The sequence below is a fragment of the Lates calcarifer genome, linkage group LG4 (genome assembly GCF_001640805.2).
Source record: "Lates calcarifer isolate ASB-BC8 linkage group LG4, TLL_Latcal_v3, whole genome shotgun sequence".
NCBI lineage: Eukaryota > Metazoa > Chordata > Actinopteri > Centropomidae > Lates > Lates calcarifer.
Window position 1 is genome coordinate 15407361 of NC_066836.1, and position 26652 is coordinate 15434012.

Genomic DNA, 26652 nt, shown 5'->3' on the forward strand with positions numbered 1-26652 from the left:
CAATGTCGTCATCCACAGCATCATGCTGCTCGCGGGGCTAAAAACCGTGTAGCTAAGTCTGAAACAGTCAATATTTCGTTTATCCACTGTTTGCACAAAGTTATTTTCAACAGGAACAGATGTCATTCTATCACCTTTCAAGTCGGGTTTAGCGCATGATGCATCATCACAAAAGGCTACCTGCTAAATGTGGTGTCAGTGTCTCATTATTTGACAGAAGCTGCCTGTTTCATTGCCCCGAGCCAAGCCGGCTCTTTCCCCCTGTCTCTCTTTCTCTTTCTGTCTCTTACTCAGAGGCATCTGCCTCATTAACCACCATCAGCATTTTGTTTGCTGTGTGTGATTTGGATGTATTGGGAGTGAAGCAGGGGGGTGGTATGTGAGTGCTTCAGTGTGTGTGTGTGTATTACGCGTTCTCACTTGTTGTGTGTCTGTGTGTGTGTGTGTGAAGGCAACTCTCATTAGGCTGGAAAAACATTGACATTTTTTGCCAGAAACCAGATCATCTCTTCTCTTCCTTTATGTATCAAAGGCTTCCTCCAATCAACTCCCCAGTGTGTGTGTGTGTGTGTGTGTGTGTGTGTGTGTGTGTATATACTGTATGTAGTGGTGTAGTGGGAGACAGATGTTTGCTGATTCGACAAGTTTGCGCTGCAAACTCAGCCCAATTTAGCCGACAAAAAACATGATGCCACACAGACGCTCACGGTGACAGCCCACTCTTAATATTCTCTCCTTTTAATATAAGCTTTCTTTCTCCCCTCAGTTTTTCTTCTCCTACTCTTTCTTCTCTCTGTGTATGTCTGTCCTCTCTCCTTCACACACACATAAACCCAACACTGCGTGTGATTACACCAGCAGCATTTCAGCTGGGTGTTCTTCTGGAGTTGTTTTCCTTGTTAAAGCCACCTCTGACTAAGTCTCAACTTTCTCAGAGGACACTTTCTTCTGCCAAACTCAGAAATAATAAACATAAAGCGCTTGAGGCTCCACTTGATACTCGGTCTAATTACAATATATAGTGTCCATTAAATACATTACAATGGAAATGTTTTGTTCAAACAAGATTAAACCCTACATAAATAGATGGGTTTTGGCATTTATTGCAATGCAATATGGCATCATTACAATGTCTCCTCAGTGTTTCTATTTTACAATGTACAAACTAGATTTAAAAAAAAGACCATAAATAAAGGAAATGCTTCATGTAGCTAATCCTTAGCATCAAACAAGAGACATATACACAGACAGATGGTTGACATACTAATCTAAATGTCTATTTCAACAGAAACAATAATTCATACAAGTAAAAAAAATAAAATAAAAAAAATTAAAAACATAGGCAAGTCACATAGTTTGTTAGTATGATCTTCCAGTATTAAACTAGTAAGAGCTTGTAATGGTACATTCTGTCTGGCTCCTCCCACTCTCTCTGGTAACTTTGCATATTCAGAGTATTCAAAGATAGTTGATGCCTTGACATGGGACTTTCCATGTTGTGTGGATTCACGCTATGCACATCACCACACACACACACACACACACACTCTCACACACATTCGTGCAGACATACAGGCAAACACGAAACACATTTTATTCAAGTCAAGCCCAAAGCAGCGAAAGGGAAAAAAAAAAAAAGCTGGAAGCCATTCTGCTTATGCACAGCCTTTACATGTCAGCCTTCACAAAACAGATAATAAAATAATGAAAAATAAAGTTGGCTAAGAGGATGAGGCTTCAGTCTAAGCTCTCAGTAGCTTAATGCTATCTGTGGCCACGTCCAGATCATGTTTTTAATTTTTTTTTTTTAGAAAACTCCGCCGAATGGAAGTTCACAAAAGTGCTGCTTTTCTCTCTTTCTCTTCTTCTCACTTCGTATTTTCACTTTAATCCACTCCTTGTATTTTCCACTGGTGAAAAGTCCCTCTAAAGTGCATGAATGAGGTAAATGAAATTCTTCTCAAAACAGGTTTGTATCCATTCTGCAGTTCAGACGGGAACCATTGTGTGTTGCATGTGTTGCATTTGAGACAACATTTCTTGCTGCACACTAGCAATTAGTATGTCCTGGTGTGATGGTGTGATTATTCCAAGTCTGTCCATCTCCCTGTGGGTGAAGAGACAAAGATATATGTTCAGACACATGGAGCTAACAGAGGCAGTGTTTAAAGGATAAGGTATGTGGGATTTTTCTTTTAGTCATCACCAACCAAAACCAATATTACACTGATTTAGCAGACACTTTCATCCAAAGCAACTTGAATTCTTTCCCAGGCATGCACAGACTTCAGGAGCTGGGGGGTTCAGATTCTGCTCAGTGACACATCTGAATCATTGCTTAACCACCAACCTCACCATTAATGGCCAACCCAGTCTACCACTTAAGCTATAACCATAATATCAAGTTGTCTGTGCAGCCACAGCCTGATATAGTTTATGCGTCGGACTGCCATTTAGAACTATTCAAACACATCAAAGGGTATAACACCAAAGGAAAGCAACATTAACAAGAAACCACATCCCTGAGCATGCTCAGTAACATGGAAATACAGTTGCAGAGTTGTTTCACATACAACTTTAAGGGCCATATTCATGCACTGGTATGGTTCTTTTATGTATTTTAATTGTTTTTACTTGCATATACAACTTGCAACAGAGTTATATGAAACAGAAGAATAAACTACATAACATATTACCATTTAGATGGATACATTCACTGTTGGTTTTGATCTCTGCAGCAGAATTATTGATTAAAATGAAAGATTTAAATAAAAGTTTAAAAAATATATAATAAATATAAGATTGCAAGTGCTATAACATCTTGATAAACTGTAAAGGAGTCAGTATGCTTGCTGGATCATCAAACAGTATCTGAAACCTCCTCCCCTGCACACCTTTCTGACATTAGAAATTTTTAAAACTTTCTCATGCCAACAATCCGACAAGCATTCCAACTTACGCAGCTACTGGCCAGGTGTGCAGAGATAAGAAAAGTGTGCAGAAGATCTGTTCAGAGCACATATAATCAGCTTTTCCCTTAAATAACATTTTAAAGCATACTGAAGCCTTTAGAGAGCTGGATCCCAAACACAGTGTATCTCTTATCCTTTTGTCACAAACAGCTTATGTGTTTATGAGTCTACTGCTACAAAATGAAGGCAGTTAATGTTAAATAAGTAAGATTTGTTCCTTTCTATGTCAGATTTTCATGATCACAGAGGGAAATTTTATCACCTGTTTTGATTTTGAGTATGATTGTTGCATAACAATACAAGTAAAATTCTGTTTTTCTGCTGCTGCTGGTTTTGCACTAAGAAATGTGATGAGCAAATGCCAAGATGACTCTCACTTTAATCCATTTTCACATGAGAGTACACTTACTGGTGTGTGAGAGCCAGTAGGCTGTCAAGGCTGGTGTATCCTGCTGCTGCCAGAGTGTCTCTGTACCTCTCCAACCCGATGGACTGCAGCCACTCGCACACCGACCACTCGGGCACACACACCTCTGGTACGACTGACACACACACCTCTGAGCCCACCCCTGACTCCAGCATGGTGGGTGTGGGTCTGTTAACACAGGAGAAGGAGAGAAAATGGGTTGGTGGAGAAAATGTTCATAAACAGAAGTGTGAAATCTAGCTACCTAGCCACCTAACAATGGAGTTGAAAACATATACTGCGCTGGGTGTGAGTACAGTATGAGTGTGGCTATATGGGGATTTGCATGCATTTTTTTCTTTATGTGCACAGTGTACAGTATGTACCTGTCCCCTCCTGTCCGGCGCAGAGTCCCAGGGTTACGGATGAGTTTATCCAGCATGTTGAGTATCTGGCTGAAGGTGGGTCTCTCCGCTCGCTCTCGCTCCCAACAATCCAACATGAGCTGGTGCAAAACCACAGGACAGTCCATAGGAGCAGGTAGGCGGTAGCCCTCTTCTATTGCTTTAATCACCTAGGTTGGATGGAAAGAAGAGGAGGTTTTATATTTTTATCAGTGTGCAGCCAAAGGTAGGAATTTACACAAGTATCACAAAACAAGAAGCAAGTCTAAAGCCCCTTCTACAAGCAGATGGGGACATACTGAAGTTAAGAAGACTGTTATTTATATTTATTATTTACTGTGCTCATCATCTTAGTTTAGCACGTTGCCAATAAAACCTCAACTTTGCAAAGCTCATAAAGAACCTTTTTTCTCGTAGTTGCTTGTCTAGCTGACATGGCAGTTTTCCCCAGTTCCATACTACTAACACTGCACACTATATACTGATTGTCACAGTATACTGTTGTTGCATTGAATAAATCTATGCACTCTGTGGTTTTGTACAGGGAATGATGAAAATAATTTGCCAAAGGACGTCAATCAAACTGCCACTTTAAAGCACAACTGCCAGTTGTACAAAAAGAAAGCAAAAACCTTTTTCCAAAGATTTATTACTTTCTTGTTGTTTTCCAAGATCTCTCCAGAGCTGTCTCACCGCCATATGCAATTTATTTTAATTTTTTGCAGCTGTGAGCAGTTCCTCTGTTTCCTGTGTGCATTGCATTATGGGCCTATACTGTACATCAGTAACACACTTTAAACTTATTTAACATGAACTCGAAACTTGCCCGTCACTGGATCACACCTGAGGAATTACATGTAAATATATGCTTTTCATGCTTTATTTGCAGTTAGTCGTGAGATAAGTCAATACCCCAGAGTTTCTCTAAAACAAATAAGATTAAATTAAAGAAGAAGAGCAGCTCAGTCTGCACTAATTTGTGTTGGCAAAAAGAATAAATAAAATGGCTAAAATGTTTTGAGAATCAGGGAAGTTTTGTTAGGCAACACAAGTGTGGCAGATGAAATCAATCATGCTTGGAAATTTCCACATGCCAGATTGGCTCTTTGACCTACTCAAACTTAAGGAGTTTTGATAGCAAAGTGACTGCAAATTTGTTCTGAAACAGGATTTTTGTCTCAGATCTCAGAATCTTATCAGAACTAAATGACTCCTAAATTTACAAAATGCACATGCATGGCGGAAGGATAACTCTCAGCAGCACTTTCTTGTCATTTTTTATAATGTCTAAATATTTATCTTCAAAATATTTCAATGTAATATTTAGACTGTGCCAAAAAATAAAAATCTTGGCTTCCCGCCCTTTCTGTGGATGAAGACACTGGGTCAGAATGCAGTACGCCACACAGAGGACAAGTTATTTTTCTCCAGAAGTCCTCTCTCAAAATATCCTAAAGATGTGCTGCCTTGGTTCATTTGAGTCCAATTTGTGAACTGTACAGAAGTAAAAGATAAATTTGACTCCTCAGAGCACACAAATTATACTTAAACTGTAATTGATGTTAATGTTGCGGCTCGTCAGTGTGTCCAGAGACTGTGCTATTAACTGTTATTTATCTTTCAGTTCTGATAACATTTTACTCATCAGCTTCACTGCCAATATTTCATAGACATATCTCCACAACAGAGTGCATGGGGGCGACCACATGAGTAATCACACAGACAGCTTTAAGCAAATCCCCACTCCAGTCATTTTGTGTAAACCACATATCTGGAAATGAAAATGAAGGTGAAAGTGTAAACATTCATTAGATCTTACATAGCTTCTTCCTGCTTCAACTTTGACTTACTCCCACTTAAAGTATCATACTTGTGTGCATAACTTATTCAAAGCGGTGGACCATTTTGGGTGTGGTCACGTCCTTGATCCTTCATTAAATGATAATAATGTAGATGGTCCAGTAGTTTGACATTTATGCACAGAATTTCAGGAAATAGTTGACTCCTTTCACTGTGAGGCATCTAATAGGTTAGATAATATAGAAATTACTCACATCCTGGTTGTTCATGTCCCAGTAGGGTCTCTCTCCGTATGAAACCACCTCCCACATGACGATACCATAACTCCACACATCGCTGGCTGTGGTGAACTTCCTGTAGGCTATAGCCTCTGGGGCCGTCCATCTGATGGGGATCTTCCCTCCAGGGGAAAGATAAGTCCCAGTGGCCTCCTTTGAACAGCAATAAAAGTCATACAGGTTCAGTGACTAATGGAATTTGTTGATTTCATCCATTGATTGACTGGTTCATTTATCCAATTGGAGAAAATGACTTCAGCTTACGCTTTGACTGATGACTTTGTCTCCATTTGGCAAATTCTATAATAAATATGTTTTTCAATAAGTCAAAGATGTATGGCACCATTTAATAAATAATGTGTGAACTGAAGGCGTGATGGCACATAAACAGCATGTAAATAGAAGAATATTAAATTTGCAATCAGGAGATTTGTCCTAAAAACAGCAGATTGCACGTGCACGCTCAGTGTGTCTTACCCTTGTAGTGTAGGCAGCCTCCGGGTCGTCCTCCAGAACCCGACTCAGGCCAAAGTCCGACACCTTACACACCAGGTTGCTGTTGACCAGGATGTTCCGAGCCGCCAGGTCTCTGTGAACGTAGCTCATATCTGACAGGTACTTCATACCTGAGGCGATGCCGCGCAGCATGCCGACCAGCTGGATCACCGTGAACTGGCCGTCATGCTTCTGAAATTTTGAAACAACAGAGACAAGAACAGGTCAACACGGACGCCGCTGGAGAAATGCCACTCAGAAACAAAATTTATGTTTGTTTCATAACAGAAGAAGACAACATAATAAACTGCACATACACGAAGAAAAGCATCCAGGGATCCATTTTCCATGTATTCTGTGATGATCATCAGTGGCTTACCTAAACAGGTAGAATTAAAATCATTAGGCTGAATTACAACCTGCACATCAACTCATAATCCAAATACTGCTGTTGCTCACATCTCGTGACAACACCCTCCAGCCTGATGATGTTCGGATGGTCAAACTGCCCCATGATGGACGCCTCAGACAGGAAGTCCCTCCTCTGTTTGTCAGAGTATCCCGCCTTCAGACTCTTGATGGCCACGTAGATCTCCCTCTTCCCCTGCACACGCAGCCGACCACTGCACACCTCCCCAAACTCTCCTACACGCATAGAGCGAACAGCGAAGTCAGCGCCAAGTAAGCATGTGTGTGTGGGTTTGTGTGTGTGTGTATGTGCAAGAACTAATGCCAGGCTTACCCATGCCAATAACCCTCTCGATGTGAATACTGCTAACATCAATCTCCTTGGCAAACTCGTGGATGGCCTGATCAGGGTCTTCGTAGGTGAACGGATCCACATAGATTTTGACCCCTGGTGGGAGAGGAAAGGAGGCGATGGGGGATAAAGAGGGATGCAGAGGAGGGTGAGAAATATGAGTTGTATAACTGCTTGCATATGTTATGTAAATGTCTTTGGCAGTATGCGTATAAGATGTGTGCAGGTGGATCGGAGAGAAGAAGATGAAAAAGAGCATCCATCTGTCATCTCTGTCTTTTTTGCAGTGTATGTGTGCGTGCAGTCTACCTGGGTTAAGATGTTTCTCCTCCTCTGAGTCCTGCTTTGTTTTACTGTACTTGCTCCTCCTGATGAGACATAAGAAATGATAGACGTTTAACACACAGACACAGCAGACGAGCGAGTGCGTCAGAGCCTTCCTGTAACTGTTTCTTTTCGCTTCTCGCGTGTTTCTGTTGTGATTTTTACAGTTGAGCAAACTGACAAAAGGCCACATGTGTCACATTGTTTTCAACTTTGTGTGTTTCTTTTCCAGTGGCGCCGTGCATTCATTGGGTTTTTCAGGATTTGCCGCAATAGAAAGCGGAGACAATGAGAACAGAGAGCAACGGGCTGCGGGAAAGACACAGAGCGAGCAGATGAAAGCATTTAAGGGAGAGAGGGAGGAGGGGCGACGCCTCAGGTAGCGCAAGATAAAAGGTGTTTTCCATTAAACAAAGAAACTGTCAAAAACACCTTTGTGGGTGAGCAGGTGTGTGTGCGAGAGAGAGACTGTGTGTGTCTATCAGTGCTCGCGCAAGTTTGTGTGAGTGTGTGTGTGAGTGTGTGAGTGTGCACGCCGGCGGAAGCTGACACACAAGCTGTGCTGGTGAAGAGACAGTAATGACAAGTCAGGGACAAAGGGATTATCACTGTCTCCACTCTAATCCCCTTTAAAAGCTCCAGGTAACACACACACATTATTTAGCCACACAATAGCAGGGGGACTCTGTGTGTGTGTGTGTGTGTTGTTTGTGTGCATTGTGGCAGTTTGGTCAAAAGCAGTAGTTAAGGCGGAGGCAGCACACAGGTTGACGTTAGTGGAGCAGCGATGGGAAACATCAAGCGGACCTAACAAGCATATAGGAGAGCACACCTGCCTGTATGGATGCCTTTATATATGTGTATGTGTGTGTTTGTGTGTGTGTGTGTGTATACCTGCGGCTAATGATGAAGACAGCTGCAGATATCAGCAGTAAAATTCCAACCCCGCTGACAGACAGCAGCAGGAAGGCTGAGTTAACTCCTTCTCCAATCAGAGGGAAGGGATCTAACAGGGAAGGACACAGAAGTCACCAATCAGAAAGTTCTAACTTCCTCGTAGAAACTTTCACGTATCTTTTAAAACTAGTCGACATTATTGTCAGAATACCTGAATTGGTGGAGAATTCAAATGGAGCACTGAACTCTCCGTATCCGGCAGCCGTGCGAGCACGTACATGAAACACGTACACAGTGAGGGGGTTGAGACCCGTGACATCGACGCTGCGAGAGAAGGTCCTCATTATGCGGTAGGACCTCTCTCTCTGATCCTGATTAGACGGGACACAAAGAGGGGTCTCTTTTCAGTGCCTGACTGCAAATCCATCTCCGCCATCAGTGAAATACAAACAGCGTGCCCACATATTGACATTCCAGACAGCTGCCTGAGCTGCATTAACCTGCGGGCGACTCACCTTTTCATAGAACTTGACCTCGTATTCCAATATGACCCCGTTGGGTCGATCCGGCTGTTGCCATGACAACGACAAACTGTGCCTGGTGACATCTGTGGCTTGGATGGACGACACCGGGGATGGAGCTGAGAGGGAAGGGGAGATGGTGAGAGATAATTCAGTCACAATAATAACTTTGTAGAATGACACACTGTTTAGTCGGTGATTCTGTTTATGAGATCAAATCATTCCACATGCATATACTTCCATAGGTATGTATGGTGCCTCTTTGTCAACAATCCCATTGACCCAGTGCACCTGAGAACTGACCCAAATCTCATTCCTGCCTATTCCACAGAGACAAGACCCATTCTCCACTCTCTCTCTCCTCTTACATGCCTCAATTTTCGATTTGTCCTTCTTTGTGGCTGTTCACATGATATCCAGCCATATGGTGGTGCAGGTTGGACGTGACACATCCCAGACACACTCTCATGCTGTGCACACACAGCGAAGTTATTTCCCCTGGGGGGAGGGAGGGGGGCGGCACCTGGAACTAAGCAGGTGTGCCGGTTTCTAAATGCCACCAAAGAGTCTTAGAGCAATGACAGTTGAGATGTAAAAGTACGCAAAAAAACAGAAAAGCACATGCTGGAAAAACTAATGGAGAGCATGTGTGGGTAAAGCGCCACACACCAGCTGACACCTTCACAACTAAAATGAAACACGCCATAAAATCGGGGTGATTTTTCAAACATTTTCGTGGTCACGAACCGACACAAAGAAAATCCCACACTTGGATACACTAAGGCTGTTATGTGTCAACGATTTTGCTATGTAGTGTTGTAAATGACTCTTTCATTGCATCTACTTTCCCTTCAAGCAGCTCTGTCTATTTGTATTTAAGTCAGTGATTTACATTTCCAAGAATGCTTTCTGACATCCTCTTGAAAACACCCCTATAATTAATTCAGCTGTTGTTAGGTGTAGGAGGACAGAGTAATAACTATGGCAACTATGACAGCGATAGTAAGAGCAAAGAGTTTCCAGTTAAGACAGAGCGAGAAAAGTGTCTTGTAGCTGCGTTACGTTTTGTTGTTTATGGAGACAGTGGAATCTCTGCCTGTTCTACGATGGATGTGTCCTCGCGTGTTTGTTCAACTTTAGTCTTCTTCTACCACAGTCCATTGCAGCATTATATAATGAATGCAAATAGAAAGTTAATCTATAGCAAATATATTTAAATGCAGAGCTGCTTTTCAGAGCCAAGTCAGTTCATTTTTCTTCATCAAATGTATGTGAAACTCATCAAAAATATATTAAAGAGGCATTATAGTAAAATATATGCATTCCTAATACATTTACTTGCTATTTTTAATGCAGAAAATGCATCAGCAGTGGCTGTTTTGAAGCTTTGAGGCGTTCTAGATCGGATACTCCCTTTATCATTCACATATATAACTACATGCAGAGCTTGTTCATATTATGCTTCCACAGTTTTGATCATTACTCGTGGGGCCTTCCTTCCCAGTGGACACATGCATTGAGCAGCAGTTTGTATTGTGCTGACCCACTTACGGACAACATCTATAAGCAGATTTTGTGTTACTGCAACAGTCAACAATCTGACAAACATATTTATCACACACAAACACCTCCCCACTTCTCACCAGCTTGGTTGGTGGTAACGGTGACAGACACGCTCTGGGCTGCCCCTGCACCGCTGGACTGGGAGACCCCGTTGCGTGCGTGGACGATGAAGGTGTAGTGGGTGTGGGCCCTCAGCTCGCTCACCACAACCCTGGTGGTCTTCAGGCCGGTCTGTCCGGGAGAGAAGAGCACGTCGGAGCCGCAGGGCAGGCAGAGCTGAGCGCTAGAGGCGGAGGAGCCGGGGACGGGCCTCGGGTAATCTTCAGGGACCGGTCCGCTCTGGAAGACGCCCCTCCCCCGATCAGATCCTACAATCCCCTGGTCGGATTGCATCCCAAGGCCACTGTGCTGAGCCTCGGGATGGGAGACGCTGCGATTCCTGGGGAGGGCTTTACCGCCGGTCTGACTGTGGCTGCTGGTCTGACTCCCTGTTTGACAGATGAGACACTCCAGGCTGTAGCTGGTGTCACTTCGTCCTCCCAGCCGGCGAGGTGGGGTCCACTCCAAGACCACCGAGGTCTCATTCACAACTGAGATGAGCTGTTGCGGGGCTGAAGGTGGCTCTGAGGAGGAGATGGCGATAAATATGAGTGTGAACACAACCAACCACATATACCGTACATTATATACTACACATGAGGGAAGCAGAAGTAGACGAGAGGGAGGTGGGGGGAGTTGTTGGCACAGGCTGAAATGTAGACATCTGGCATCAGGCTGAAAACCATACTGCTCAGAGATGTTTTTGATGGGTTGGATGTTTTCTTCTGTGGCATTTCTGTTTGGTTGTGCGTCTGGGAGACTGCATGTGTGTATGTGCGTGTGTGTGTTTTCGTTTTTCCCAAGCCAAGGAAACCATGTGCTGTATATAGGCATAATTAAGTTTATGACACACAGGCCAAGGTCTCCAACTCTGTCACACAGAACCTACTCACAGACTTAGAGAGACACAGAGAGAGCAAGCGCAAGAGAGGGGGAGAGAGAGGACATTTATTCACTTCTCATTTTCTTTAGTTATCACTCCCAGACAGGATGTAGATGGTGGCTTAGTCATAAGTAATGGGATCATGAAACAGGGGTGGCATTCAGACAAGTTTGTGTCTCCCTCTGTTTGGTAGAGATAGAGAGGTTGGGGAAACAATGAGTGTGCTTTTTGCTTTTATTTACAAGCAATGCACACACATCTTGTCTGCGTTTTCACTTGTGCATTGGCTTGCATGAATGTATGTGTGTGTGTTTTCTTACGGGTGCAGGCCATGGATGGAGGGTCGCCGTCAGCACGGAAGAATCCAGTGTGGCAGTCACAAACAGTTGCCCCGTCTCTAAGCGAGTGGCTGTGCGGGGGACACTTGGAGCATCCCGCATCTGAGGACTTGGCCTTATAGAAACCAACAGAGCAGGCTACGGAGAGAGACAGAGACATTGAGAGCGACACTTTAATGCTTATCCAAACACACCTGCATGAATAAAAGTCAATAAAAAAAACAGGTCACATTGCCTCAAATTTTATGAAAGACACTAAAAAGAACTTTTAAAATGAAGTGACAGTACATTAGGTTGAAAGGACACACAACTTGTTTAAAGGTGCACTGTGCAGTTTTCAACCACTAGTGGTGCTGTGGAGCAAGGTTTTGATGAGCCGGCCCCCATTTTGTTTGTATTTTGTGCTACTACTACTAGTTTTGCGAAACCTGAAACTATTAGTTGATTGGTCGATTAGTATATATTTTTAAATCATTTTTATTAAGCAAAAATGCCAGAAGTTTGTTGGTTACATCTTTAAAAATGTAAACATTTGCTAACAATTTTCTTATTAACTGGACTATCTTTCATAGCTACTTGACTGTCTTAGATATGGGAAAGTGTGATCTGCATTTTTTTTAAAAGTGTTTTCTAAAATCTTTATAGAACAATCATTTAATCATGAAAATAATGAGCATATGAGGTGACATGATGCAGATTTCTCATTTAATGTTTCATGTTGCATCCCACTGATGAAACGCTAAGAAGTGTGGGCTTCAAAATTACTTTGCTAGAATTATATGAGGAGGGAAATACAGTCAACACATGTATTAGGCCCCCAAAAATACACACAGTGTGTTTTGGTGAGAAATACTGCACAAGGTACCTTTAAGAAGTCCCCATTATTAGTGAGTCCCTCGCAATTAAAGTCCACTCCGATGTTGGCTGCAAACAGTGCAGTGAACATTGACTTTAGGTCTGCTCACCCCTGACCCTTGATACAGTCTTTGTTGTCTCCTGTATTGACTGCTTAGAAAGCCCACACGTCAAGTTAATCAACACATGGAGTTTTTTTTTTTTCCCTTTGGACAGCGTTTTGAGCCAAAGACAAACAAGTATGAAGAAAAATGTAGGGAGAGAAATGGATATAGCGGGAGGAGGAGGGGCACTTTGACTTCTTTTATCTCTGATTTTGATGAGCAAAGAAAGAAAAACCTAAAAGAACACTTACTGATCAGCTCCCACTCACACACACAGAGACCAGAGACACTAGAACTGAATACATCAAAACTCCACAGTGCCGACAGCCCACACAAATATAATTGACATTTAAATATATGAAAGAGGAGAAACAGAGAAAGAGAGAGGGTGAGGGAGAGACGGGGGGGTGGGGGGTGGGGGGGGGTGGAGGGAGGGAAATCTTCTCTCTGTATACCAAGGAGTTCATACATTGACAGAGCAACAATACAATAAATGAGTGCATAATTATACCGCTTGACATCCACTGGTGAAGCAGAAGAGATGGCAAAGCGCGGCTGGTTAGAGACATTTTTTCCTCTCTCTTTAATTTCAGTAGGAAATCCTTCATTTGTTTCAACTGCAATCAATTTTTTCAACACCTTCTTTTTCATCATCACACCCTATTCAATCTCCTTCCTCAATCCCACCATCTTTCCCAGCTCTCTCCTTCTTTTTTTCCCAACCCTTTCACATTTCCAAGGGAGATGAAGACATCCCAGTGGGAGTGGATAGGAATGTGGGAATGGTGTGTGTGCCTGAATGTGTGTGTGTGTGTGTTCAAGTGTGTCAGTATGCTTTATGACATGCTCATCAGTAGATGAGAGAGAGGAAGTCTCCTCTGTAATCTACTCACACCGACCATCCTGCCCCATCTGCGTGAGCCCCCATAGATTTGCTCTTTCACACACTCGCTTGCCCTCCCTTTCACATTTTTCACAACCTCCCTCATTTGCTCCCTGTGCACTTCCTCCTCGACCTCCACTTATACGGCTTTGTGCTGTATCTCCATATATCCCTCTCTCTGCTCCAAGTGTCAAGCCTCCAGAAAGCTTTGAAGCCAGCTAGCGGCACTTATAGCTCGATACTGACACCAATTCAAACGAGACCGCACAGAATCACACACTGCAGTCGATACCTGTAAATTCATAAACACATTTACAGCTGATAAGATTGGCTTTCATGTGGTGAATGACTCATCATATCGTGTCAGCTGATATCATCAAATGCGAGATAAAACACAGTGTTTATTATTCTCCCGCTGTTCTGTGCATTCCTAAGTTTTAAATCATCAAAGTACTTAAGTCAGCCATGGACGGGGAAAGAGAGGGAATTAAAAACACAGAGAAAAGTATTTGACCTGCTAAGGACTTAGAGGTTGATTACAGGGCTCAACAAGACTCTGCCTGGGGGGGTAGCACACTGCCTTTGTCTCTGTCCCACCCAATCCTCTCTCCTCGTCTCCAGCACAGAGGACAGAGTGAAGAAAGAAAGAAGAGAAAGAAAGAAAGGAGCAAGTATCTGAAGCCATAAACTTCCTCCAGCGCCCTCTCATGTCTCTATTCTCTCTGTTGTCTGTAGCCTTTTGTACTTATTTTAGGGCTAGTTTCAACAGGGGGGGCAGTGAGCGTTGCTGACCTGGAATAAGAGCTCATGAGGGTGTCATTAACCCAACATTAACCCCACGCTACAGCGAGGGTCGCGCAAGAGAGCCTGAGCTCGACCAGTAAACTGCAAACGATATGGACGCAAACGTACAGGCATGCTGATAAGATAAGGTGAAACCTTGGATAGATATGTGTGGATGCGTGAGGGCACGATCACATTCTGCCTGTTAGGGAGGACAATAAATACACTGTAATCAGCCGTTGGGGGTTGTTTGAGAGAGGCGAGAGAAAGTGACAGAGTCTAGAAGGATGGGGAAGGTTGACTGGGAGAGACAGGCGAGAGAAAAAGACTGACAAGGAGCGCGAGATAAAAAGGTGAAGAGAAAGAGACAGAGTGAGGAGGAGGAGGTAGAGACACGGAGGGGAAGGTGCCCTTTGATTACTATCAGCATTGTCTGCATTTGCATATGCATTCTTCTGCTACCTAAAATGCAAATGCAGCTCATTGCAAATCCAACTAAGAGCCTAGTCGGCACACTGTATGCATGCAGGTTGTGTGTGTGTGTCTTTGTGTGTGTGCGCGTATCCTCCTTGACCCCATGTTATTTGTCATCATCCCTTGTTCCTTCCCAGCAGAGGGGTTGTGGATGGAAGGAAGTACCCCTGGCCACTCCAGTCTGACACCTGTCTCTGTGATGGATGGATGGAGGGAGGGACGGATTGACGGATGGATGGACGGATTGATAGACCACCACACGGGGAGGCGGGACACTATTAATCACGGGGGTCGTGCCCTGTTAATTAAAGCCTGCAGAAAGGCCGGAGAGAGGGTGCGATTCTTATCTTCGCCTACTGTATGTCTTCATTGAAAGATTGTCTGCTTCCCACAGAAGTCAAACTGACAACTCCGATGCAGCTTGGTGCCAAATTTATCTCATATCTTCCATCTCTTCGGAGTCAGTTTGCATTTAAAACCTTGGGAATGTGCTCCGTGAAGGCCACAACTTTAAGTTTATCTAAATTTAAATACTCACAAAAACTGGTGGTTTGAAGAGAAATGTGTGTGTGTGTGTGTGTGTGTGTGTGTGTGTGTGCCTGCCCAAAGCCAACAGTGCAAACATTAGCATGAGAAAGGAGCTCTACAACAATAACCCCCCACCCCCTCCCCACTATCAGACTACGACCCCCCACCCCACCACCAGCAGCAGCAACCTCCCCACCCCCTGACCGAGGATCGGGGAGAAGAGTTGGAGAAGAGAAAAGGAGGGATAATGAGAGCAAGACAGAGAGGGAGAGCAGAGCTTGTTCTGATGCCAGAGAGCTACAGACGGCCTGGTGGAGCTGGCAAACCTCTACATTAAGAACAACCTGGGAGCGGGAGACAATAGCTCACACACTTTGATTGTGACGGCAGAATGCACCCCCCACCCCCCCGCCACTTGGGTTTGGCTTGCTTCAGACAATCACTTGTGCCATTCCACTGTCTCCCTGTTTTGTCACCTGCTATACATGCACATGTACCCACATACACACACATACCCACACATACACACACACTCCTCCTCCCTCTCTGTCTAGCCCCACCACACTCTTTTCTAGGCATTCCCGGGCACTCCTCCAAACTGCGAGTATATGGGAGGGAGGGCTTTGTTAGGCAGAAAATTGGAGATACAGTACACACACATGTACGCTTGCGCACACACTCTCACACACACACACACAAAATCAGCAGTCCAACATGTCCAGAAATGCGATGCAATAATTAGAGGGACTGAATACAGCGATTACGCACTCTTTCTTATCATCCACTCACTCTCTCTCTCTCTCTGTCATCTCTCTTTCAGTGCGGCTGCCTCTCTCTCCTTCTCCCTCTTTTCATCCCTCTCTCGTCCAAATGCTTTCTACTGCTGACGAGACACTGCAGGTGCGTTGGAAAGAAATGTAACCATGAAATCTCTCTGGACGGAGGGAACACAGAAACACATGCAATCTCACACACACACACACACACACACACACACACATACAGAAACATTCCAACCCTCCCAGGCAGTGAGCAGAATTGAGCAGAATCAGACGACAGAGAAAAGAGGCCAGTGGAGAAACAGTGAAACAAAAAGTGGAAGGCTCCTCTGTCATTCCACCTCTCTAGCCGTGCACATTTCAAATTCTCTCTGTTCTCTTCCCTCTTGTCTCTCCTCCTTCGTTTCCGATCCTCCCAGACGGATCGCAGCTGTCAAACTTTTGACGTCTTCATCTACCTCGGTCATGACCCTGCACTCTGCAGCTAAACTCTCCCTCTATACGTGTGTGTGTGTGTGTGTGTGGCTGTCAGTCAGAGTTTTTGACGTCTTCATCGGGCTCAGTCATGACCTCGGTCTTAACCAGGGGTTTAGAAAAGAGGGGGAGTTCCCTCTGTCTCTCTCCCTCTTGTGTTTCGCTACTCGTCCCCTTTGCACTCCATGACGAAACCCCTCCACCACCACCACCAGCCCCCAGCAGGGGAGGGGTAACTCTGCATTGATGCCTTCTGCTGTCAGTGGCCTTCTTTCAATCCCCCTCTCGCCCCATTCAACAACTAATCCCTTCTTCCTCTCCAGAGCCTCTCCTCTCATCCTCTCCATCCTCATTACTCTGTGTCAACTCTGAAAATGAACTTTTCACATTTCACCGCTTTGGCTAAGTCTACTCTTGTTTCAATTCAAAAGGAGTTTTGGGGATGTTAAAACGCATTAACAATGCAAAACTATTTCTACAGAAGCAAACTGTGGTTATTGCACCTGAACTTTTAAATAAATCAACAGCAAAATCAGCTCAAAATAGCAATCAAGCTAAGTAAGCCTAAAACAGGCGGACATTTAGACACAACACACACGGATGAATGAACAATTCCTATTATTTAGCCTCTATACAAGTCTGGACTTGTTTGTGTGTGTTTGCTACAATTTGAGGTATTTGAAAGATTAAATTAAAGGAGCAGTTTGCCATTTTGGGAAATACTGGCATTTGCTTTCGTGCTGAGGGTCAGATGAGAAGATTGAGACTATTCTCATATCTGTGCGTTAAATATGAGGCTGGAGCCAGGAGATGATTAGCTTAGCTTAGCATAAAGACTGGAAACAGGGGTTAAACAGACTGAGTCCAAAGGAAGCAAAAGTTTCCAACCAGCACCTCAAAAACTCAATGATACATTCTGTTGGTTTAATCTGTATTAAAACCAAGGTGTAAAAATGATAAGTTGTGGTGTTACAAGCAGGGTTTCTATTTTTGTATCAAACTATCATCAAGACAGACGAGGAGGGAACATGTTTCCCAAAATGCTGCACTATTCCTTAAAGGTATTTGGTCAACAAAGAGAGGGTACATAATTTCCTTTTTGCTTTTATTGTATCATCACAGCCTGTAATGACAGTTGTCTCTGTCCAAGCCATGTTCGCTCGGTCCGTCCGTGTGCACGTGTCTGTTCTGCTGACTGAGTGAAGATATGTTAGTCTAGAAGATCCAGAAACCTTTTGACCTTGGTGAGGGGAGGAGAGACAGATCATCTAAATCTCCTCACAAATCTATCCGCATTTTCCCTCTGTCTCGCTCTGCCCTCCCCTTCTCTTTCTCTCTGCGAATTTCAAACTCAAAATGGGAGAAGCGTTAAGGCGTCTATCCAATACTGCAGGGTCAGAGTTTTCGCTGAGCAGCATTCGGTATTCATCCACACTTTGATGGATTTCCACTGAGGCAGCTGAGACCCGGCCAACAACCTGACAGGCAGCGTGAGCGGGGAGACGGAGGGGAGAGCATCAGATAGATAGATGGCACTTCACATCTGCTGGAGGTTCAACGGAGTCAAGGGTCTCTCCTAAATCTAGTTGAGGAGGAACATCTTTCAGGCCTCAGGGACCACCCCGCAAACCTCCTCCTCTTTTCAAAAGGAACAAATGGGCCGAACGGGGGGAAGGTTTCAGAGAACGTTTGTCACGTTGAGAATTTTGGCTACTGCTTTTCCTGTTGCAGGGAAAAAAAAGTCATGTTTTTTTTCTCTCTTTATCGCCAACTGGCACCAACTGCATCCCTCTCTTTATGTCCATCTCTCTGTCTTTCTCTCTCTCAGCATCTCTTCTTTTCGCTTTGAATTATGGGTCTGTTTGTTATACAATTAGCCTGCTGGGATAGGCTTCATAAATAAAACCGAGGGAGCAGATCAGTGAGTCGCTTTCCCCTGTCTCCCTATTGGTCTCTGTCCATCTGCGTATGTGTGTGTGTGTGCATGTTCGAGTGAACACGTTGTGTGTCTCTTGTGTATCTGACTGAATAGAAGTGTTTGGGGTGGGGGGGTGGGGGGGTGACGCCGCGTTGTAAAACCGTCTCCACCAAGTCTGTTGTCCCCCGTTCACCCCACTTTCTCACACAAACACACACATTTAGTAGTCTTCACTATCACAACAGTCACTTCCAAACATTACACGTCATCCATGCCGCATGTATGTTGGTGAGAGGTGTGAACAGCTTGCATATTTGTTACCATAAAGTTCAGACCAGATTTGTAAGTGATAGAAAGACATTTTTGTCCAGATGGCTGTTGTTATGTCAGCACACCTCACACTGAGACCTGAGAGCTTCTACTAATATTGAAAAGACTTAAAACTGTGTTTACAGTTTATATGAAGATAACAAACAAACTGAGTAGATGAAGGATACTGCATATTCAAAGGATACATGACATGATGGTATACTCAAAATCATAGTGACATAGAGCGATGGCTATCAGTTACTGGAGGTTACTTTTCAAAAGAAGTTGCAAGTACGTAGTTCAACATTCTGTGAAATTCATTTATCTGCTTTCTTGCAATAGTTAGATGAAAAAATCACCTATAGCATTCACACGACTGCCCATTAAAAATAAAGATGCAGTCAAGAGACAGTTAGTTTAGCACAAAGACTGCAAAGAGTGGGAACAGCTAGCCTGACTCTGTCAAAAGGTAACAAAATCCACCTACCGGTATCCTACAGTTCACTAATTAACACATTCCACAAAAAATCGAAATGTAAAAATGACACGTTGTGGTTTTATGGGGGTGTTTGACTATTTCTTGACTGGGTGAATTTCTTACTGGAGGCTTGTCATCACTGTGAGACTGCAAGGCAACCAGTGGAGAATCCACAAAATGTGATGTGTTAATTAGTGAGCTGTAAAGGTGCTGGTAAGTGGATTTTGTTACCTTTGCACAGAACCAGGATGTTTCCCTCTGTTTCCAGTTTTAGCAAACCATCTCTTGGCCTAAAATCACAACCTAACTCTTGGAAGGAAAGTAAAATGCTTATCTATTTCTGTAAGGTGTCTGAGTTTGTGCAGTTGTCAAGAACTCACATCTGCGAACAAAAATCCAACTGTCACTTCCCTCCAAGTATGTTTAACAATTAAAAAATTCTCAGCTGTTTTTAGCTATTAAAAAAGTGTAACATTTATCGTTGCTGTAATTGATCACATTTTGCAGCGCAATCTTGTACACCAAGGTATCTCCGAACAATATTTGCACTGGACAAAGTCCTCTAACAATTTACTAGCATTGTGTAATAGGTGGAGAAAACTGCCATTACCAGCTGGCCAACATGTGAGTGTCCCTTTAAGACAAGATTTCCAAACGTATTACTTGAAAATAATTAAAATAATCCACAGAACAATCAAGCAGGTGTTAATTAGTACACAAACAAATCTCATGTCAGTGTTTTCCGTCATTAGCGAGTAGCTTGTTAAGTCGAGCACTAATGAGTGTTACTCATAGAGACATGGGACTTTGAATTGGCGACACAAGGGGAGCTGAGAGTTTAAAGCAGGAGTCCAAAACGGATGAGCCAGACCATCACAAGAACAAACAACAAGTCAATGTATTTCTGTTGCATCACTTACCTTTACATGCTCCCCCCTTATCTTCATATCCCGGGTTGCAGAGACATCCACCAATAGGAACTAACCACTCTCCATCTGCACCGCAGTACATTTTAGGCTCCTCTCTCTCTTCTGATTGGTTGACACAAGAGCCCCTGACCTCCACTAGGGAGGACGTGTCTGCGCCGGTGACGGTGTCGGGAAAAGTTGCCAGGTTACGGATGGTGAGCGGGCAGGTTTTGTAGAAAACTCTGACGGAAACTAAAGCGATGCAGGCGCCGACGTCCTGAAAGGCCAAGTAGAAGCCCTTCCTGGTCGTGACCTTCACATCTCGGACCTCTGTGTTCAGTTTCATGATGCGGTCTCCAACGTCCACCTGGGTAGAAAGAGAGAGGGGTTTCATCAATGAAATGTGCAGTAAACTGTGTCAGCTCTTATTAATTCAATTCACTTGTTTAACCTTAAGTGGGAGTTGCTATTGAACCGTGGCTGATCTGCACATTTTCAGCACTTGGCTCTCATCCACATTGACTTCTATTGATTACAAAGGTAAAATAAGCTTTACTGCATACAATGCTAAAATCAGAGGTAATTTTGGTAAAGACTAAGCAAATGCTCCCTGCCAAAATTCTTGGGATGGCAAAATAGACATGTAAGATAAGAAATGCGTGTAAAACAAATAAAAAATTACAGCTAAGTGCCAGGGGGTTTTATTTTCAAGATAAGAGCAAATTAAAGCGAGTGGAGGAGGAAGGATTTAAAAAAAAAGAAAAGAAAAAAAACTCAAAGCCTGACTCAGTTGTTTGTTTAGTGTTACCTGGGTGAAGCTCTCGTCTGCTGCCACAGTGTCCACCTTAATGAAGCTGCTCTCTTTGATGTAGCTCTCTCTGTCTTCGTTTGACTCGTGGTAGTACAGATTGAATGTCTCCTGCAAGACAAAAGACACAAAAAAGAGAGACTGAAGTGTCCATTTATCATTATCAGTGCTCATCTTTTCTCTTAATATGATAATGAGTGGAAGGAGTGTCTGTGCTTGAATAACCAGCAGCTGTAATATATAATAAAGCTCCATTAGCAGCAGTCTGTCCATTGACTAATTAGCATTAAACTTAACGTGTTAAAAAAAAGTCAAGCCTTTAAAGGAAAGATGAGAGAAACTGCTTTCTAAACCATACAGTGACCATTACACTGTGTCAAGACATTATAAGTATCTCTTACTGTACCTTGCAGGTGCCGGTGACGCCTGGTAGGCTGTTACAGTCTCTCAGTGTGAACTTGACTTCGACGTAGACCCTCTGAGCGCCGGACCGAGGGATCCAATCCGTCCTCAGCCAGTTGTTCTGATTGGGTTCCAGGACGTTGCAGACCTGGTATGTTCTGATGGGGATGTTCTTCTCATCCATAATGCTCACCTCTTCCCACTGCAAACGAACACACATACATACAACTGTCTTACTACACTTGTGAGGGCATATAATGACTAAACCTATGCATGTCTTAGCTCATTTGTGCACACGTAGGATTATAGGCCACTACATTACAAAACCTTCCATAAGTATTTAGACTGAATTCCTACTTTTCCAGGCATCAACTAGTTTCAGTTCATGCGAACAGTTTGAAAATCACCTTGTGGACAACTGTAACTTCACTGAAACAGATGCTCCATCAAAGTGAACATTAAAAACTTAACATTAATTGCCAAAGTTGTGAAACTGTCACATAGTGGAGCCATTGAGAGCAGGTTTTCAAAACTTTTCCTTATGATCAGCTGCCAAGAAGCAAAGCTTTCAAGCAATGCTGTCAGAAAATGAAGACAAACCATACACAAGTGGATTGTGAAAAGGTAAAAAGTGCCTTGTATTTTTAAAGTCTGCTGATGCTCAAGTTTCAGATGTTAGACAAGTACCTGAATGCATCAACAAAGGAGGGTCCCTGGTGGCAGCTGCAGGTGATAATGTAATGCTGAAGAAAACATAAAGATGACTAAATGTTTACTGTGATGATTACACCAAGGTTACAGTCTCTAAAACTCAATTTTCATGCCACACTGACGTGAACTGAAACCAATGACATAAGTCTAAATTTGACCCCAACTGAACTCTAATGTTTAGTTCTAGCAGGCACAAGCCTTAACACAGAAATACAAGCTCGCTGTGGAGGATTCATCTTGTTTTGTTTTTTTTTTGTTCACTTCGGGAAATTTCTGTCCTCATAAATACATGAGAACAAGCTCAAGTACATTTCAGATGCTGGGGAGCATCCCCTAATTCACTGCTGTCACTCGAACCCTCACAGGCTAACATTCGTTCCTGCATCAATATTCTGCAGTGGACAGTGGCTCAGATTTGTTGCGACTCCAAGGTTTTTACAGGCACATTTTCATACAAGTGAAACAGGCTCAACCTTCACTGCGCCATCCATCTCAATAGAGCTGACTATTTGCCTTGTACTGTGACCCTTCAAATGACCGCTGAGCCTCCCAACTCCAAATTGGCTTTTTATTGCCACTGAATAATAATCTGCTCTCTCCCTACTAGTGAGAGCTGTATACACACTAAATGCGCCGTGTCGAAAGAGAGAAAAAGAGAGGGAGAGCGAGAGAATGACAGAATGTGTGTGTGTGTGTATTGGGGGGAAGGGTGTGTGTGTGAGTGTGTGTCTAATTGGGCCTGATCGATTTGTCATCAGGGCCAATCTTATTGGTTGATATTGGTCAATTAGAGATATACTGATATAATGATATTGGTGCCAGATATGCAAAAAGACATTCTAATGCAGTAAATGTTTTATAGGCTTCATTTTCATGGACCATTGACTTTAATTTCTCTTCATTCAAAAGCATTATGTTTTTTTTTTTTGTATTCATCTAATTATTTTTCTGACACATTTTAATTTCCAATGAGGTTTACTGTTAAAAATTCACCGTCTTAATGCCATAAGTTTATAAGTTTTATTTACATTATTCTCAAATATCAACATTGGTATCTGCCTCAAAAAGCCAGCATCGGTGTGGCTCTTTAGTGTAACTGTGTCCTCTATGTACAGTATGTGAATGTAAGAGCGTGTGCGCATGAGCGAGAGCATGAGCACATGGTTACGTCTTTGTGTACGGTGTGTTGTCGCATGTTTATTGTATGTGTGTGTCTTTGTGGGGTATGCGTGTATAGGGGAAAAGAGCTGTAAAGAAGTTGTCATGGGGTATGATGCCTGCTTGTCTGGTCTCCTTTGGAGTCTTTTTTCAGCAGATAGAAATCACAGCTGTCAGAGGGGGAAAAAACGCTTTGCAGTTGCCCCAACCATACAGAAATGTGTGTATGTGTGTGTGTGTGTGTAGCTGAGGGATGCGGAAGGTGGGGGGTGCCTGTAATCAAAAGCTCAGTGCGTGCAGACCAGGACCCCGTCAATCAAGCAGCTTGTGAGAGAATGAGAGCATGGTGACTGAAGAAATAAGAGTCAAGTTCACCAATAACTCTTAAACCAACAAAGAGGTGAAAGAGACACTGAGTCAATGGGAGAAAGAGAGAGAGGAAGAGGGAGCGAGGGAGGAAGAGAGGACGTATAGATGGCAGATCATAATGTACCGACAATAAAAAGTACAAAAAGATGAGAGGAGATGACATTAAATAGAGACTTCCAGGATTCATTCTGGCAACTGCATGGTAGTAAAAATCCCTTAAAAAAATGACACCCACCACCAAGCTGGTTTATGCCTTTTCTTGTGCCAAACACAATGCCAGCACTCTCATATTAGCACTTAGGCTTGGTGAACAACAGCACATTTCAAAATCTGTGGGATGATTATTTACAGTTTCCAGACCAAGTGTGTGTGTGAGAGAGCAAGAGAGAGAGAGAGAGAGAGAGGGGAGAGAGAGAGAGAGAGAGAGAAGTGTGTTTTCCAAAGAGAGAACAGGTTGTAAACAGCATATCTGTAGAATAAAAAAATAAATAAAAAGGCTCCCACTCACCCCTCCCTCTGAAGGACTGGCTGCCCATTTCAGTTCTCCTGGCACTGTCCTGGTATCCAGCAGGGTCACTAAAATGCACATGCACACACACACACACAGGTGGTTTATGGGAAAACAGCCTACAGTGTTTCAATAAAAAAAATAATTCTTTAGTAGTGAGAAATAAATTACGTTTTTGTACTTAGAAGACTTGACCACACCACAAGATTACCACTAGAGGAATTACCACTAAAACTGGGACAAATGGAAATAGCAGGTCTGACTCTGTTTATTTGCTATTGTCTAGAAATGTTTGTATTAATTATTGTCATTTCTATTACATAATATCAGATAGGGTGTAGAAATGATTCAAATCTGATTCATGCATAAAGAAAAAAAGAAGGTATAAGTTTGGAAGTTTAGCTGCCCATGAATAAAAGGTGAGTCTTACACAGTAAATAATAGTCTACAGTGTCCATATTATGTGGACATATCCGAGAAACAATAGATTCTCGTGACAGCACTAGAAAGAGAGAACATGCAGCTGAACTCCCTGGGGGCACAACTCTGTGAGACACCAGGAGAAATACGAACAACTGTGAAAATACCCCCAAAATCCAACTTTCGGGGCTGCTCAAGTTTCACGCATATTCGCTGCCTCCCCCTCACCCCCAACTGCTCTTTACCATCCTAGGACGCGCGCGGGGCGCAGGCAGCGGCGCTTCTCTCCCAGCTTCCGCGAGCGGAATACCCGAACGTGTCGCGCGGCTCGAGTCCGTTCCCTCCTCACTCACCTTCGTTCGGTGGATAAATCCTCGTCCTCGAGCTCGAGACCAGTGCAATTATCCAGACGAAGGTGTAAAATATTCGCCGTAAATTCGCAGCCATGTGTGCCGTGTGGAAGCGTGTGTGTCCCCCGTTGGCTCTGCGCGCTGGCTGAAGCGGCTCCATCCCAGTGGGAAAAGTGTGTGTGAATGAACCCAAGTGTGAAAGCGAGTTGGATGCAGCAGCGGATACTGGGGCGGTCTCTTCCACTCAGATGCTTCCCTTAATGGTAATTCAAATGGCTTGAGCCAAGTGACATCCAGCACTGTCGTCCTCACCAGCCTCTGTGTGTCATATTTATGTTGATATTGTCCAAAAAAGGAAAGTGAACAACCACAGTGAAATAGGTTTTGGAAACAATGGATATCATTTGGTACTTATTTGTAGGCTCTATGGATTAAAGCAGGGGACACTGAAAAGCATCAAAACACTTTCCTGTTAATAACTAACTTTAAGCTGAAAATAATGTTGAGATTATTCCTTGATTTTCCAGGGAGACGCCTCACGATCCCCTGAACAATCCCAGAGAGGACCAGCTAGGACCCGAATTTAAAGCCACTGATCTAATTTAAATCATATAGGATCCAACTAATAAATTCAAAAGTCCAGTAGATAATCTGGTGTTGTACGTCATAAGTGACATTTAGCAGTGATAACCTAAAGGATGCCAGCAGGCATGAGGTCATAACCGTCACACCATCATGTTTTTTTTTTTTTTAACATCACACAGGCTGTCGCATGGATTTTAAAACCTGAATGTGTCACAGTTCCCAAATAAAGGGGGATGAACTGCTTGGATTTGGGTGCCTTCATGGCATAGCTGAGGTTAGTTGGGAGCTCTTTGTCCTGAGGAGCTGTAGTCACACCAAAGAGTGTGACTACAGCTCCACCTGTTGGTGGTTGTTGAGGAGATGAGGAGAAACCCAATGAATGATGAGGGTTATTTGATTACAGACTGTTAAGATATTGTAAGCCTAATGAGATAAAGTAAAAAGAGCTTCAGTATTCCCCCACCATCTGTCAACTGCAGTTTTAAATTATTTTTATCCGTAAACCCCCGGAAGGACGCGAGACGGCGCGGGCATGACTGCGGCCTTGTGTAGAAGCGTGGTGGTGCGAACAAAGAGCAGGCTCATGACCCGTCCTCCTACACTCTCCCTCCCTCAAAGACTGCGGTGAACAATCGCTTTCAATGGAGGCACAGCTTGAAGAAGCAAATACATTTTTATTTTCTTTGATCCAGTGGGGGTTTTTCCCTATGTGATGTACATTTTAACCACGAAAGGTGAAACAGAGGCGTGCTCCACTTTGTTTAGTTCTTGTTTGACACACACAAAGGTAGGTTCTGATAACCTCCGTTGAAAAACATAGACAAGCAGCACTAAATAAAAAGTATTTGGTTGGTTTTGAGTAGGCTCTTTTAAACAGGGGGACTGTACGTGTAAGTGTATGTGTAAGTGCATGTGTGTGCCTGCATTTGCATGTACGTGTTTGTGTGATTCTCCGTCTTGGGTCCGGTCTCCATCTCGCTTTGTGTCTTCACAGTTGCTATGCCGAAACCATCTCGATCCCCTGTAAGGCATCATAATGGACCCAGGAAGAGCATCTGGCGCTTTGAGACGCCAAAAACGATCTCCTTGCATCGACCTGCCACTCTTT

General features: G+C 43.4%; 1 protein-coding gene across 1 annotated transcript; it reads right to left on the reverse strand.

The window, feature by feature from the left end:
• Positions 1 to 1051: 1051 nt before the first annotated feature.
• Positions 1052 to 25549, reverse strand: LOC108883624 (ephrin type-A receptor 4-A). Its single transcript, XM_018676982.2, has 19 exons — positions 24963 to 25549; positions 24190 to 24257; positions 21448 to 21645; positions 21042 to 21152; positions 20246 to 20600; positions 11723 to 11878; positions 10501 to 11043; positions 8852 to 8976; positions 8548 to 8707; positions 8334 to 8445; positions 7425 to 7483; positions 7098 to 7211; positions 6815 to 7000; positions 6673 to 6734; positions 6338 to 6547; positions 5837 to 6013; positions 3765 to 3952; positions 3382 to 3567; positions 1052 to 2107 (listed from the first exon to the last, which is right to left on the reverse strand). Exons 1-19 carry the CDS (start codon positions 25117 to 25119, stop codon positions 1990 to 1992), a joined length of 3285 nt encoding a protein of 1094 aa, XP_018532498.1. The 5' UTR covers positions 25120 to 25549; the 3' UTR covers positions 1052 to 1989.
• Positions 25550 to 26652: the final 1103 nt, after the last annotated feature.